At 40.5% G+C, this 15,376-nt stretch overlaps 1 protein-coding gene across 1 annotated transcript in view; it reads right to left on the minus strand.

The window, feature by feature from the left end:
- Positions 1-10,689: 10,689 nt before the first annotated feature.
- The window catches only part of tnfaip8l1 (TNF alpha induced protein 8 like 1), a 26,627-nt gene continuing 21,940 nt past the window's right edge, over positions 10,690-15,376 (minus strand). Inside the window, exons 2-3 of the mRNA XM_015399392.1 lie at positions 14,196-14,475; positions 10,690-11,177 (exon numbers count right to left, since the gene is read on the minus strand). Coding sequence (XP_015254878.1) covers positions 10,889-11,177; positions 14,196-14,467 — 561 coding nt within the window. The 5' untranslated portion in view covers positions 14,468-14,475 and the 3' untranslated portion in view covers positions 10,690-10,888. The remainder of the gene's footprint in view (positions 11,178-14,195; positions 14,476-15,376) is intronic.

The following is a 15,376-nucleotide window of genomic DNA, read 5'->3' on the forward strand; positions in this document are numbered from 1 at the left end:
CGAGTCTCACTGGCTCTGTAGCAGCAGAGGCTTCCTGTCTCTACATCGTTCTCTATCTCTCCTCACCCCCCCTCCCTCACTGCACTGCGCTGCCTCCTATCCCTGCTCTTTCTTCCTCCCACTCCCTCTCACTGCTCCAACTCCCTTCCTCTCTTTGCCTCTTCCCTCCCCATCCCTGCCTCCTCTCTGTTCTTATCACAGAGCCCCTTATCACCCTTTTGCAACTCTCTCTGTTCTTTCCCTCCTCTCTGTGCCACAGTTTTTTAGCACTCAGCCCCACCTCCCAATTTACCAAAGAAAGCAACTCAAGTTCAATCAAGGCAGGAGTATTATCATTGCCCCCACCCCATGTTAGAGAATGTGTAGCCATGTGCCTCCTCCTGCCTGTGTTCTCATCTTATTACTCCTTTCCCCAGATCAGCCCCTCACAATTAAATGCTGCTCACAGAGAGGGTGGGGGGAAGGATGGCAGCAGGAAGCGATGAAACACATAATTGTGACCCGTAAGATGAGGGATCAGCACCAGCCTGACAGAAAAAGAAGAAACTGCCCTACTGTAAACAGCAGCCTGCCGGTGGGACAGCTCTCCCCCCACCTTTTAACTGTCAGCAAAGAGTGTCACATTACCTCCCCGTAGTTTCCCCTGTTTTCCATTTCCAGTTTCGATTTGTTCTAATTAAACTGAGGCAGCTGCTATTTACTGGACTTCTGGATCATATTCATATTTATTTTTTTTTCTGAAAGTCTGAATCAGATTCCTGCTGTCTGACAAGCTCAAATATGCCTCCCGTTGTGCTTTTTCCACTCAGCTGCCACCGCATTGGTGGGTGCCTCCCTCTCTGGCAGCATCTTAAATGAAAAACACCAGCAGAGACACACAAAAGCCCTGACAGTTTACTGTCACTCAGCACTGAGACACTCAAAGCATCTGCCACGCTGGTAGTCAGCATAGCAATCTGCTGCTGAGGTAGTGCCCTGTTAAAATGTGACTTCATTCACTGACATGCTACACATAGGAGTAGAGGACTGTGTAATCTGCCAGCATGTTTACAGATTGGTTTCAGTCCGAGGTGACCATTATTTCGGAAAAAAAAGCAAAAGAAATAACCGAGCAGCTGCCGTTAACCCTTTCTTTATTACTTTGCAGCATGCCTTTGAGTCCATTGGCATTTCTTGCACAAATGACAGCCTGGCCCAGTCTTTTTACCCCCAGTTTGCCAGTATGATACAAAAAACTCAATTAAAGTGTATTTGTTTTCAATAACAAAGGTTTAACTGATCTAAAATATTTTCCAGCTGCAAGATAATGGAGAATAATGTAATGGTGGTATACTGGTAAATATTGTAATGACTAAATCAAGGACTATAAATCAGCAGTTGTTTACTGACATCTTACCCATGTGTGCTTTAAACCCCCTATGAGACCTCACACCTGAGACCTTCTGACACCATTGAGTCACATGACACTGGGGAGGGAAAATGGATAATTGGGCATAATTTGGACATTTTTTTCCACTTTGGAGTGTATTCACTTTTATTGCCAGTGAGTTATTTCGAGGAACTGTTAAACAAGCTGTATATTGATCGCCCCCAGTATCACTTCTTCAATATTTAAAAAAAATTATTGAAATTGTTAAAAAAATAAAATAAATTGAGGGGTGCAATTACTTCTCTGATATACTGTATTTTTGGCTTATGATGATCAAATGCAGTGCAGTGTTTAAAAAGCCACCTATTGCAATCAAAAATAGATGTTCTGTAGGTGTCTACTGCTGACTTTCTCTTGATAACAAAAGAAAGTATCTATTACATTAAATTGAATTGAAAGCAGTTTTTATAATCTGCATGTATACAGAATGACTTTAGTTTATATATGTGAGCACAAAGCAAACTCTGTTTTAATTGTTCATGTAAGAAACTGGGAGTTCTTTCAGTTTCTCTATCTCTCTCTGGCTCACACATTTATTGTATTTCTCTTCAGATGAATTAATAGTGTCCAAATTCATTTAAAATGAGATGAAAGGAGCCCCTGATGTCTGAAAACCCGCCTCTTTACATTTGATGTTTTTAAAGGCTTTAAAAAATCTAAGCTGAATTGTTACTCACTGAGTCACAGAGAAAAGCTTTTGTTTCTCAGGCTAAATTAAACTGGTACAGTCCCCCAAATGTTGGCTGCTTAAAGCAGTAGTTGGGATCCAAGTACATTTTAGACATTAGACAACTTAAAAGCGTAACACATGGAGAAATTGTTTGCTCATTTGAAATTCAAATGGCACCAGCTGAATATTTTACCTTTTAACGACACAGCAACAAAAAGTTTGTTTGGAACAGCTGGTAGAGACTCTATTTACCAACAAAACTCTGGATTATTTTTTATGCAACTCAAAAATGTTAATATTGGCTGCCACATGCATTGCTGTTTGTCTCATTCGGGGAAATAGTGGCTGTAGTTTGACACTTTAGTTTAGATTTAGACTTGGAAAAAATTGTAAAAACTTCTGCTTGTTTTCTGTATGTGCAATGTGCAGGATACATTTTTCCCTACAGACACTCGACTGAAAGATAAATTAAATAAAAATGATCAGAAGATTCAAACGCTAAGATTAGCTGATCCTTTCACTGTTTTGGAGTTTTGTTGTGGTGGAGCCTAAACAACTCACAGCATTAGAGATGTGAAAGCATTTACTCTGTAACAGAGATGTCTCTGTGAAGCCATCTCATCTCTATAAATATGATTTAAAAAATATGCCAGTCAACTTTTACGTATCGATCCCATATATGTAGAAAGGGCTAAGAAAGGACTCCCAAATCCGTTTGCATAGTACTTACTATAGCACTGAATTAGGTACAGGTCGACTCTAATTAGAAGGAAGGACCAATCCAGGTTTTTAAATAAACTACAACGTATTTCGACTGCATGACTGATTATTACAGCAAATACATAAAAACGAGTCCTGTACCAACATGGGCTTAAAGACCACCCAGCAAAAAAGAAGCCATCGCTCAGATTATAAATTATAACGCCAGATTGCAGATTGTAAATGTACACAGGGACAAAGAGATTATTATTTTTATGTATGTATTGTGGTCTAATGAAACTGTTTTTAGCCATAAGGTGTGTACAAGGGTAATGGAATACAAACCTAACACAGTTAACCCAGTTCTGTCTGTCATTATCTTGGCACTGATGGCTTAATGGTTCATACTGTTCACCTGCCTTGCTTCGACCAGTTTCTCATCACTGTTCATCTTATCCACCTGCTCCTGTCTCTACTTAATCTGCTTGTTCCCAGCCATCAGTGCCAGAATATTCGAACCTTCGGTGAGAGTTATTTTGCATACCTATTGTTCTGATTGCCTGATCCTGACCAATTCTGCCTCCGTACCTTTGAGCCTGCCTGTTCCTGTTTTAGATTTGTTTGCGTGATGTGTCTTTGGACTCCTGCTGGTTTCTGCCTTTCGATTGAACCAAGATCTGCCTTCTGACTTAGATTTGGATTTCCTTTCGATATCTTTTCGGATCTCTGATCTTCTGGCCTGGACTCCTGTTAATCTCTTCGGCACCAGATTTGGCTTTGCCTTCTGGAAAGTCCTGCCTTCCTTCGTCTGCTTGGATCTAATCGTCTGCCAGTTCAGCAGCCTTCTAGGATTTGTCTCCTGAACTTCCTGGGCGGTGTTCTCAGCGTGCCGTTAGCCATCCGACTGGATTCCACTCTTTCTTCTCGGCATAGACTGAACTCAAAAACCAGGTTAGTGACTCCCACGCTCGTAATCATCCTCTGTCAGTTTTAAGTGGCCACTAACCTGAGTTTTCCTTCTACAGACGTTTTGATGTTCTAGCTGCTGAGTTGCAAATCCACCATACATTAATAAACACTTTTGTTAATTACTACTCTCTGTCTGCTTTGAATTCTGGGTCCCTAGTTCTGATTCCTGACACTGTCAGAAAGAATGGGCCAAAACTACGGCAGCTTGTGGAAGGATAACCCAAATATTTAACCCAGGTCATACAGCTTAAACGACAATGCTACCACAACAAAGGTAGTGTCTGTTAACATCTTCATTAAAAAAATGATAAAGAAAACAAAAACTATTCTCAAATTATTTTATGACCTTGACCATTATAATAACCTGGAATCCTCAAAGGTATGGTCTCATTTAATATCTGAATGCAAAAAGATAGGCATCTTTAAATAAACTTCTGGTTTCAATTGTATATGTGCAGAATGCAGGAGTGAGCACTGCCTAAATAATGAGACTAGATATGGCATGATTTATTTACAACCTAACACCAGCTATCTTAAGTGGCTTTTTTTGTTAAAGTATACAAAATAAATCCATAGTTATAGAATAAAACTAAATATAGAAGAAAAATACTGTTAGATATTTTTGAGAATAAAAAATAGAAACTTTCACAACACCAGTGGGTATATTAAAGTTTAAAGTGTAATACCAAAGAGGATTGTTTAGAAAATCCTAAAGGTTCATGTTTCCAGCTCTATTTGTTTGTGTTCCTGGAACCTTCTTATGAGAAGAAAAGCTTGGTGTGACAGCGATGTTGCAGGACTAAAATGGGTGAAATGTGCCTACATGACAATTTGTCACCTTAAACTGATTAAATAGATTTTTCTTTTACAAAACTGACTAACAAAATGTATTAAACCTGTGTTTGTGTGTGAGAGCATGCTTAAAGGCACTGAATTTGTTAGAATTCACAGTTTTCCTCCAATCAGCCACCCACCATGTGTGCCTGTTGTAAATGAGATGGCAGCGAAACACATAATACTTGCTCATTTTAAAGTCAATGAGGAATAAAAAGTAAAGTAGCTGTCACAGCTTCTGTCTGTGTCACGCTGACTGGCCTCTCCATTCATTATATTAATAAGCTGAATATGTGTGTGAGAAAGAGAATAAAGAACGAAAGCAGAAAGAAGCGAGCGGGCAAACCTTCTCCTTTATAAAGCTGTACACCTGCTGTCTCCTGACTCTTTGGTGGCCTTTTTGTTGCCATCATGTGCATCATGAGAGCAGCCAGAGAACAGACACAGCATATGGTCTCCTTCTAACCTTTTTCCACCGCCGCCCCCTGCAGTGCTCTCGTTCTTGTTTTGAGTGCCTACAACAAACCAACTGCCCGTCAAGAAGCAGCAGAGCATTTGTCAGGCTGCTCTTCTGCTAACTTGTGCTTTCTGAACTTTACTGTCACTGCAGGGACAGATTTCAGGTTGAATATCTTCCACGGGAACCTTACATAACTCGGTGGAAAAGTCAAATGTAAAAGAAACGCTTTGAAACTCAAAGCCCCCCCCCCGAGTCCATCTAAATGTGCAGTGCAAAATGGCTTTTGTCACAGTGTAGATGCCTCTAGGCACCTGGGAACTTTCAATAGCCGCCTGGACAGCAGAACAGCACACTCCGAGGAGGATTATGTGCTTCTATTTAGCCTCCACGTTGACTCAAACTGAATATGAAAAGTTTTTTGAGAGCATATTGTTCTGTTTTGCCATATTAAAAATGGAATCGAGCAGATGCTGTCTTCCCTCAAGTGTCCAGCTCACTGCCGGCGGTAATCCTGAGGGGTTCAGGTGCAGGAATCTGTGAATGCCTCCTTGTGTGAGTGTGTGTGTACTGCTGTGTCTTTCACAACTTCTCATGTATATTTTTTGAGTTGTTTGCTTTTTGGATTCCCCTCCGCTGTGCTTTTCATCCTTGAACAGCACGTCAGTCAGGTGCTCTCTGAGGACTACAGTGGAAAGAAGGAAGAGAGAGTTATGGGGACAATGGAGAAGAGAAGGAGAGAGAGACAGACAGACAGAATGAAAAAGGAAGGGAGACAGAGTTTTGAAAGACTTCTAGCTTCCAAGCTGACTGTCATAGTTGTGCTTGCCAGAGGGGAGAGCACCTTTAAGCATACTGGATGAGAAGCGATGTGGAGGGACTACAAAAGCAAAGTAATACATAATAAGCAGCACAGAGTCTGCAGTGCTCTGCCAGCTAACCTACATGAGATTGGTGTGGAGCAGAAATTTGGAAGCGCTTAAAATGTCAGCAAAAGCCTCAACTGAAAGGGGCTTTGCCTTTACGGCACCCTGTAATGAGATTTAGACAGAGTGCATGCAGTTGTTGGTTTAGGATGATCGCCTTGACACATGGATTTCTATACATGAGGAACAAAAAAAACCCCAGTATGAGTGATGAATAAATATAAAGCTATAGCACAATAACTGAATACACATTTGTGTTTGTGGCCCTTGGCTCAAACAATAAAGCAAAGATCACAGAAACAAGCAGTTGAATCATGTTGCTGTTTCTTCTTTTGTACCACTTATCCTTTGACTGCTCTCTACCCTTATTAAACCCAAGAGGATTTTTTTTTTCATTATTCTCGCCTTGATCCTAAAGGAAAATCTAGAAATGTGCTGTTTGAACACAACGTCCTGTGGTTTGTTTTGTTGCACCACCCAGAGCTCAAACATTAGGGTATTTGAGCCCACATTGACATGCAGCCAGACCTTTTCTTTTGCCAAAACTAACTGTATCCTCGCCGGGATGGATTGTGGAAAGAAAAACGCGCTGCCTGTTTTGTTCTTTCCTCTTAGAGCTACAAATGCTCACAGTAGAACAGGTCAAACCAGCATTTGGTTACTTTCTAGTGCTTAAGAATGATCAGATGCACTCCAACGCTTCCTTAGTTAAGTTAATAGGCGTCTATACTGCTGATAATAACTTGGTAATCAGAGACCGAACATGAGCAGGAAGAGTAATGGGGTTCTCTGCATGCTTCCTTCATCCAGCTCCTGCTTTAAAATGCAGGCCAAGTCCTTGTAGTAGTCACTTCATTATCTAGAAATTATAATTATGCCCCCAGTGGAAGCTGGTTGCACCGAAATGTAACACAGACCTCGTTCAGGTCCACAAACGACTGAATCCTGACGGTGGACAAGATGCATTTACAGTGCCTTGCTAGAGCATTTATAGTCTATTGTTTTACATTTTTATTGACCTAAACCAACAAGTTGCATTGGAAATTTACTTCAAAGACATACACTTGATAATGCATAACTGTGTAGTGGAAATGTATGAATAAGTTGATTTTGTAGCATTTAAAAACATATTTTCATATGCAAATCTGAAAAGTGTGGCTTGCATTTGGATTTAGCTCTCTTTACACCGATGCCGCTGATAAAAATCTGTTGCATAGATTTGCTAGAGAACATTAGGTAAGAAATCTGTGGAGAATTCAGCTTTTTGCCATGCATGTCATAAATCTGTCTGAAAGACATTTTAAAACAGATATTCTGCTAAGATGAAAATAAAATGTGACTTACCTTTTACCTAAATAAAGAACCAACACCAAAGATTTACTGAAACACAATTGAGACTGTGAAACATGGTGATAAGAGAATCACATTGTGGGGATTCAACTCTGTTCAAAAATATTTTATTGATTCCAAAGGGAAATGGAAAGGTTGCCTTTATTCTCAAGGCCAGGTAATCGTAGAACCAGAGCTGCAACTATAGGAGCCTTTTTTATTTAGTTTAATTACATTGGTTTGGTGGCTGTATTTGGTTTGTATGTGAATCGTCTCTCTGACCTAAATTTTTGCTCTAACAATGGTGTCACTGTGGGTGAAATCTATACAAGTGTCAAGGTAAGGGCAATGTGGGAAGAGTGTGGGGTGGTCACGCATTTTTTTTTTTTTTTTTTACTTTGTATAGAGATCATCAAATTGCCTCTAATTTTGGTCACTTCTGGGTAAACCAGTAGCACCACCCAGGAATCTGGATCGCATTCAGTATTCAGTGTGTGCACAATAAATGGGTGCATTCCCTAACTTATCTCCCAGTCTGGACATTGCATATTGAGCATGTTGGCACCTGGATTTCCTGCACCCAGAAGCGATCAAATTTAGAGGCAAATTGATGGTCGCTACAGCAACTATTTGAATAAAGGCATTTTTATTCGTCACAATGGCATGGTGAAATTCCAGACCTATAATAAATAGACAATCTGTAACAGAACTTAAATGTATTCACACGGTCACTTTCCATCAAATCTGACAGAGTTTTATTTATTCTACATAGAACATTGGTGAATAATCTGTCCTCTAGATGTTCTAAGCTTTTAGTAATATAGCTGGAAAGATTCCTCAGTAAAGTTGGGTGTAAAAATGACTCAAGGGGCCTGAACAGAAATGTAAACCAAATTTCAGACTATTTGTAAAACATGTTGAAAATTCTGAGTCATGTCACAGTTATTTACCATTACAAAACATTCTACCGAATCTGATCCCCCAAAATATAGAGGTTTATAGCTTTAACAAGGCAATGTTGATTTTTTTCCAAGATGTAATGAAGCGTTTAACACCACCTCCCTCTGAAGAGGAGCAGAAAGAAGTCTTTTAATTTCATGTTTTTACCTTACCATTACATGCGTCAAAGAGGGAAGATTGTGGCAAGAAAATAAAGATGCTTTTAAGCTCTACATTCACAGAGAATAGGCCTCGAACTTGCACACACAAAAACATCTCATGTTGAGTTAATGAGCACATTAGAGGATAAATGGCCACTTAGTTCTGCAGCAGATTTTCAAGTGTGCTATAGGGAGGACCGGCGAGCGCTTTTTACTGCAAATTATCATTCCAATACAAAACCTTGCTGAGTAGATGGCACATTAGGATTGGACGTAAACACACGCAGAGGGGTTTAATCAAACTGAAGCTGAGCTCAGTGTTTAAATGTCCAAAAACAGAAGCCCAAAGTCTTTCCGCATTACTCATTTCCTGCCCTACCTTTGACCACTGTGTTTGCTTGGGAGGAGCGGAAAAAAGTGACCCCAGCTCGAATTGTTTGTCATGTCAGATTGGTTTGTGTTTTCTTTTTCTCTCTCTCTCTCTCTCTCTCTACTGAGCAAGAGGAAGGGATTTAGTCCACGAAATTCAGGTCAGACACAGAGATTAGTCAGACCCGATCCGGCCAGGAAAACATCCAACATGCTGATTAGATGATGCTGTTCGTGATTAAAGATGAAGAGAGACAAGGCAAAGTTATTCCTTTTCTTCAAAAAGTAATTTGTATTATAGCTGTTGTGTAAGGATACAGTACAAAGACACAAAACAATCTGTGTAAATACAAAAATCCACTAAAGTGAAAAGAAGAAAAAAAATCCAACATGAAAAGAATATTAAATGTGAGAGCTTTGGTAAATATAAATGAATCGGCTTGAGGAGCCTGCGGGGATGATTTTAAACTAGCAGATTTAAACTATCCCTGAGATGTGGATGGACTTGAAAAATGCCATAAAAAGACAATTAAGAGTCAACTCCTTAGAGGGAAGGGATTTACTTCAAAGCCTTTCAAATTGATGTGGTCAAATGGGTCCAAAAATTAGAAAAAAAATAAAAAAATCTAGCAAGTCATGTAAGAATGAAAAAGAGTTAATTAAAATGGCCTGAAACCACAACAGTCACGTTCCTTTTGTCCCTAATCGTCAATAATCAAGTGCATAGAGCTTCACTGAGCGTTACCTAAGAGAAAAAGAAGTTTTTGGAGTTTTCTCAGTGCTGTTTTCTTTGGCCGAAACTGCTGAAGAACTTAAAAGTTTCAACAATCTATCTGGGAAAGCGTAGCACTTATTACATGGCTCAATTTCCAATTCTCTCACAGGTACACACATTCACAAACAGAATACTAAAAGAGTCCCCAACACAAAACGATCTCCCAGACAGAGCTGGTGATACAAAACAAGGAAGGACATCCATTATCATGAGAGCTTAGGGAGAGATAGGTGTAACTATTCATATGCTGCTTAAAGAGAGAAGAAACAACATGATTCAGTCCATTAAAGGACTCCCCGCTCCACTGGAGCAGAGGTGGCTGCCTTCATCATTATGTGGTATGGAGTAGCTGCTCCACAGACAGGAGCTCCAGGCCATTATGCCACCCCAGAGCGAGGAGCTCTAATTGCGGCAGGAGAGCTCAATCAGACGCCGTGTTTGTCTCTGTGATATTTTCTGCCTGACCTGATACTCCTAGCAGCCATTCTTTCATCTGACTGCTTGTGATGGGCTCAAACAGCAGTCAGGCCTCAGTGTCTAGAATTCCCCGCCAGAAAAACTTTGCACCTTGTGCCACAATGTGGTATTTATTTCCTGCATCCAAACAGTTCTAGTCATTCGCCAAGTTGCAGTACAAACACATTCCTTCTTGTTTGTAGTCCTTCCTGTGACTCTCATATTTTACATTTGTTGTCGTGGCCAGAAACCAGACCATTACAGTCAACAGCAGCCCTTGAAAAAGAAAAGGCTGGCTTCTCCGCAAAATGCATTTCAGCGCCTGGTGGCGAGAGAAAGGGAAACTGCAGGCTAAGCAGGATTACCTGACTGTGCTTCACACGGTGTCACATAGGCCGATGAGAAAACAGTACAGCGCTTGTTGGGAAATGAGTGCAAACACTACTTGAAGAGGAAAATTAAAAACAATCCTTCGGTGCATGTTTCTAAAAGACACCTAGCATAGGTTATGCCTGTGCCTTGCTTTATGCATTTTAATGAGAGAAAGCATGAAAAAAAAGGGTTTTAAGGCACAGTTGTCCAAAATATACTAACAAGAGAATAGTTTTACATTCATTTATATATATATATATATATATATATATATATATATATATGTGTGTGTGTGTGTAAAAACACAAAAAGCAGCTGGAATTTAAAGCTGTTAGGCAAAGAAATAGTCTTTGGACAAACAAAGCAAGGGAATATCAGTACAGTAACATCTACAAACCAACACATGTCAGTACAAATGTCTGATTGTCACCTTTACAATGTGAAAAAAAAAAAAAAAAGTCAACAATAAACTCCAAGAAAGAGCAGAGGTAGGTGACCAGAGGTCAGAGGCTCCCTTCATCTAGCATCTTGTTGAGGCCATTGCAGATCCTTTGCAGGTAGGCCCTGTAAACTTCCGAAGGCCCATACAGAGCTGCAAGGAAGTCGCAGTCGGCAAAGTGATTGAAGACGTGGTTGACCCGCGAGTGGCTCTTGGCGGTCAGGTGGCGTCGGATGGCCTGGTGCAGGAGCTCACGGCAGTCGTTCAAAATGCTACTCATGACTCTCCGGTCGAAGGTGAACTCGATTTGGTGAAAGCTGACGGCGGTCATGGCCAGAGTGTGCACTTTCTTCCTACAAGGATGAGAGCAAGAGAGCTCTGTCAGTTTCTACACCCCAGCAGCAGCAGCAAGAGAGAAGTAAAAAATAGAAAGTGCTGTCTTGTAGTTTTCTGTAGGAAACTTTCAGCCCTCCCCCAATTAGTTACAGCAGTGTCCTGCACAGCCACACATCTCCCAGCAAATACAATCCTTGTTCTACAGACTGTGCACTTATGTCAGCTTCACAGGCCTCTGACTTTTACTGTTTTAGAGGGAAATATACAAAGTGATGTAAAACTCAATTTCATGAAGCTGCTTCCATCAGCACATAAGAAACTAAATCTCTCTCACTGCAGTTTTTTGTCCCTTTTGCAAAAAGCTCCAGCCTTATAATTTTGCAGGGTTTGTCAATATCTGACACACATTACTCTTAGTCAGGGATACCCAAATCACAGAACCCAACAAACACATATCTGGTCACGAGGAAGAAAGAGAAGGATCAGTAAAGGTTTATTAGAATTAAATTCATTTAAGCCATGTAAAATAATACAGGGGTTCCCTAAAATGAAACCATATTACTCTGAGCTAGTGATTGACCAAATCATCAGTCAAACATCATGAGAACATTGTTATTCAGCTTTATAAAAGGAGGCTGCATGGTCTGTTTAAACCTCAAGCATCTCCTTCGCTGTCCATTTGACTGCGGAGTAGTCAAATGTAGGGGGGGGGGGGGGGGTTTGGGGGTATGTGGCAAGAGGAGGATATAGGGGGAAATAGATGACTGGATCTGATGAGGGGTGCAGACTAGAATAGCTTCTGTTTTCAGTTGGAGTAGATTGGGTTTGTATTTAGGCTCTCCTCCCTCCCTTCCTTCCACTTATGAATTAAAGGGGAGTCATGTCATTTTATGATGGGTAATAACTCTTGTGTAAGACATCCTGAGCTTTTCATATGTGACCCCTTTCCTTACCCACAGCAGAAAATTGCCCATTAAAAAGGTTACTTAATGCACTTGATGCATATTAAAAAGCAAAGGAAACACTAGATCAATAGCCAATTGACTTGTTCTAACTTCTCTAACGTTACAGCTACAAAGCTGGAAGATCTGCCCTGTTCCAACAGATGAGCAGCCGACTGTCTGTATTTGACGATTACAATAGATCTAAAGTCAAATGTTTTAAGGTTAACAGTTCAGTTCAAATAGTGAAATCTTAGTTTTCTATCTATATTGTCTGATTTTGAATGTTTCACACTAAAATGAGGCTAAGCATCAAGGATAACAGGAATAAGGTGGATAAGCTCTTAAATAACTGAATCTCTCTTGCAACATGCTTAATGCACTGTTTAATATTGTTACTAACCTCACAAAGAGCCCTTATATTTGCTTAACTGATCATTGTTATGTTATAAATATTTATATCATGAAAAAAGTAATACATCCATGTTTAATTAATCCTCCATCTGCAAGCAGGCACTATGCTAATATTAACTATAAATAATGGATTTCTTATGTAAATTATTTTGACCCATTATTTAACAAAAACAAAGAAAATGTATTATATTGTACCACTTGTATAATAAATGAAGTAGAGAAAAAAAATAGAAACCAGTAAATTGCTCCATGGATACATGAAATATTTTTACTGAATGGCGGACAGATTTTCTTGCAAAAATATTTACGACCCTTCCCACATTCTGTGATGTTACGATCTTATCCGACTGAGAATAACAAAGAAGTACATAACTGGGAATTGGAAAGAAACTGACGCAGTACATAACTTTTTATTTTGTCAACATACTTAAACCCTGTGGCCGTCTGCCAAACTGACAGGCAGTTCGAGGAATGCAAACATCAGAGAAGCAGCAACAAACCATGTAGGGAGCAGAGAAATCTGCAGAGGAAGGTGTCCTGGTCAGATGAGACCAAAACTGCACTTTTTTATCCAAAATTTAAAACGGTGTGTATGGCAGGAAGTCAACCTTGAGACTTGTTGGTTGCAGCATTGTGTTGCTGGGATAATTCAGTTCAGGATGGATAGAGAAGCTGGTCAGTGTGGAGGGAGAAGAGCTAAATAAAGGTCAAAGCTGAGAGAAAAGATCTAAAGGCTGCTAATAGAGATTAAACCTAGCTGGAGCAGCTCATAAAATACAACCAAAAGAAAATTAGGTTGAAGCATATTTATGTGATAAACCTGTCCTAGATCCAAATAAGAACATGTGGTGAATATAAAAAAAAAAAAAAAAAATTGCTTAATTTGTTTGCAAAGAAAAATAACATGACTCTAGATGTGCAAAGATGGCGGATCCTAAAGCAGCAAAGCAGTGCGACGCGAGAAAAATATTGTAATCTCATTGCGGCGGGAGAGAGAGCGCACAGTGCAGGTGCGGAAGGGAGCGGTGCTAAGTGGCAGTCCGGCAAACTAAAAATGTGTTTGAAAATGTAAAATAAAGTCATAAATTATTAGTCTATGTCTGTCATATATATACATCACAATGTGCTGGGCGGGGCTCCATCATACGGCGTTTAAAATTATTAATTATAACTTATTTTATTTTTATTTCATACGAACATATGACAGGAATTGCCTTCAGCAGTAGGCGAACGACGGAATCATGCGGGAATTGCGGGCGGGAGCGGGACAAACTATTACAGGTGTAAATCATAATTGCATAAAAATCATAATTCTTTGCGGGAGCGGGGCTGAACACTGCGGGAGCTGGACGGGAAAATCTGTCCCGCACAGGTTTCTAGTTGTAGCTGAAATGAGACAGTGTAGTAGGATGCAGGGATGTGTCTTGCAATCAGAGGGTCGCCGGTTCAAAGCCCAGCCCCGTCCATGTTAGGCGTCGTTTTTACTGATGGGGGGCAGCCTCATCTCTGTCAGCGAGATCCAGGAAAGCTGTGGCTAAAATGTGACACAACATAATGCAAAGCACTTCGGAGTCCTTTAACTTAAAATTGCTCTGTATCAGTTCAGATCATTTACCAATAAATCTTGTAGAACATAAACAAAAAACAAACTTTATGCATTATTTTATATCTCCATCTCACCTGAAGTTTTCCACCAGGATCAGCTCCTCGCTGTTGAACTGGTTGTTTCTGTAAAGCACTCCCAGCTTCACCACCATCTTGATCAGGTTTTTGATGATCTTCTGGGACTCTTTGCGGTTGCGAGTGTACTCCTTAGTGACACGGTACAGCTCGTCCAGCACTTCGCTGCTGGTGTCATCTATGAAAAGGTTAGCCACACTCTTTGTTGCCATCTTGCTCATTAGCTTCTTCTGTGCCTGTAGGGCCAGGCTCTTGGTGCTGAAGGTGTCCATGGTCAAGTCTAGGTCAGGGTGATGCCAGGGGGAAAGAGCAAAGAGACGACAGCAGCCTGGTTAATGGTTATATCCAACAGGAAGCATATCAACTTACAGGACATGTCTATAAAATGACTGTTTGCTCACTTGTGCTCTGCAGTTGACACAAAATTAGAAACTAAAGCAGGCTTTCCTTAAACATCCTGTTTGACTCTGCATTACCACGACAGCCTGCAACATGTGAGGTTGTTGCAAATAACATTTAAACTGATAGTGTTTTAACTGCAGGGCCAAAAGTGTCGTTTTATCAGATAATGAGCCGAGGCAGCTGTCAAATTAGTGCCGGCACCCCTCTGGCCTGGAAGAATATGTCCTCGTGGGTGTGGGAGTAAAGTCACTCAAAGCAGGACCAGGCAAAGCAGGAGGTGTAATCTGGACGTACAGTCAGCCTGAACCCGTCCAGGGAACAGGGTGCACATTTGCATCATACCGAGCTGCAGACGCAGAGAGGCCAATCAGTCTCTGCATGAATTTATGGGTGGTTTTCTGTGGGATTCTTTGTGTTTGTGCGCCAAGTGAGGTGACTCAGTGACAGGCTGCACACATGATAAAAGGTCATGAATAGAGGGAAGTGAGGGGTCAGACCCTGCAAGTATGAACATGAGTCCATGCATATTTCAATAAATTAAATAGGCATTAAAAAGATGCCTTATTTCGGTTTGTCAATTCAACAAGGAAGGAAAAGAGGTGACCTTGCGATGGTAATAAAGATGATAGGAGGGAAAGCCATTTCAAGAATTTGTGGGAATACTGCTGCTGGAGCCCCTGTTTAAATAGCTTCCACACACAAAGGTATCCATGAACCCTACAATCAACAGCTACAGGATGAACCACTTTAGGTCCAATATTAAGTATCCAGCCAGTGAT

The sequence above is a fragment of the Cyprinodon variegatus genome, unplaced genomic scaffold (assembly GCF_000732505.1).
Source record: "Cyprinodon variegatus isolate N-32 unplaced genomic scaffold, C_variegatus-1.0 Scaffold30, whole genome shotgun sequence".
Lineage (NCBI taxonomy): Eukaryota > Metazoa > Chordata > Actinopteri > Cyprinodontiformes > Cyprinodontidae > Cyprinodon > Cyprinodon variegatus.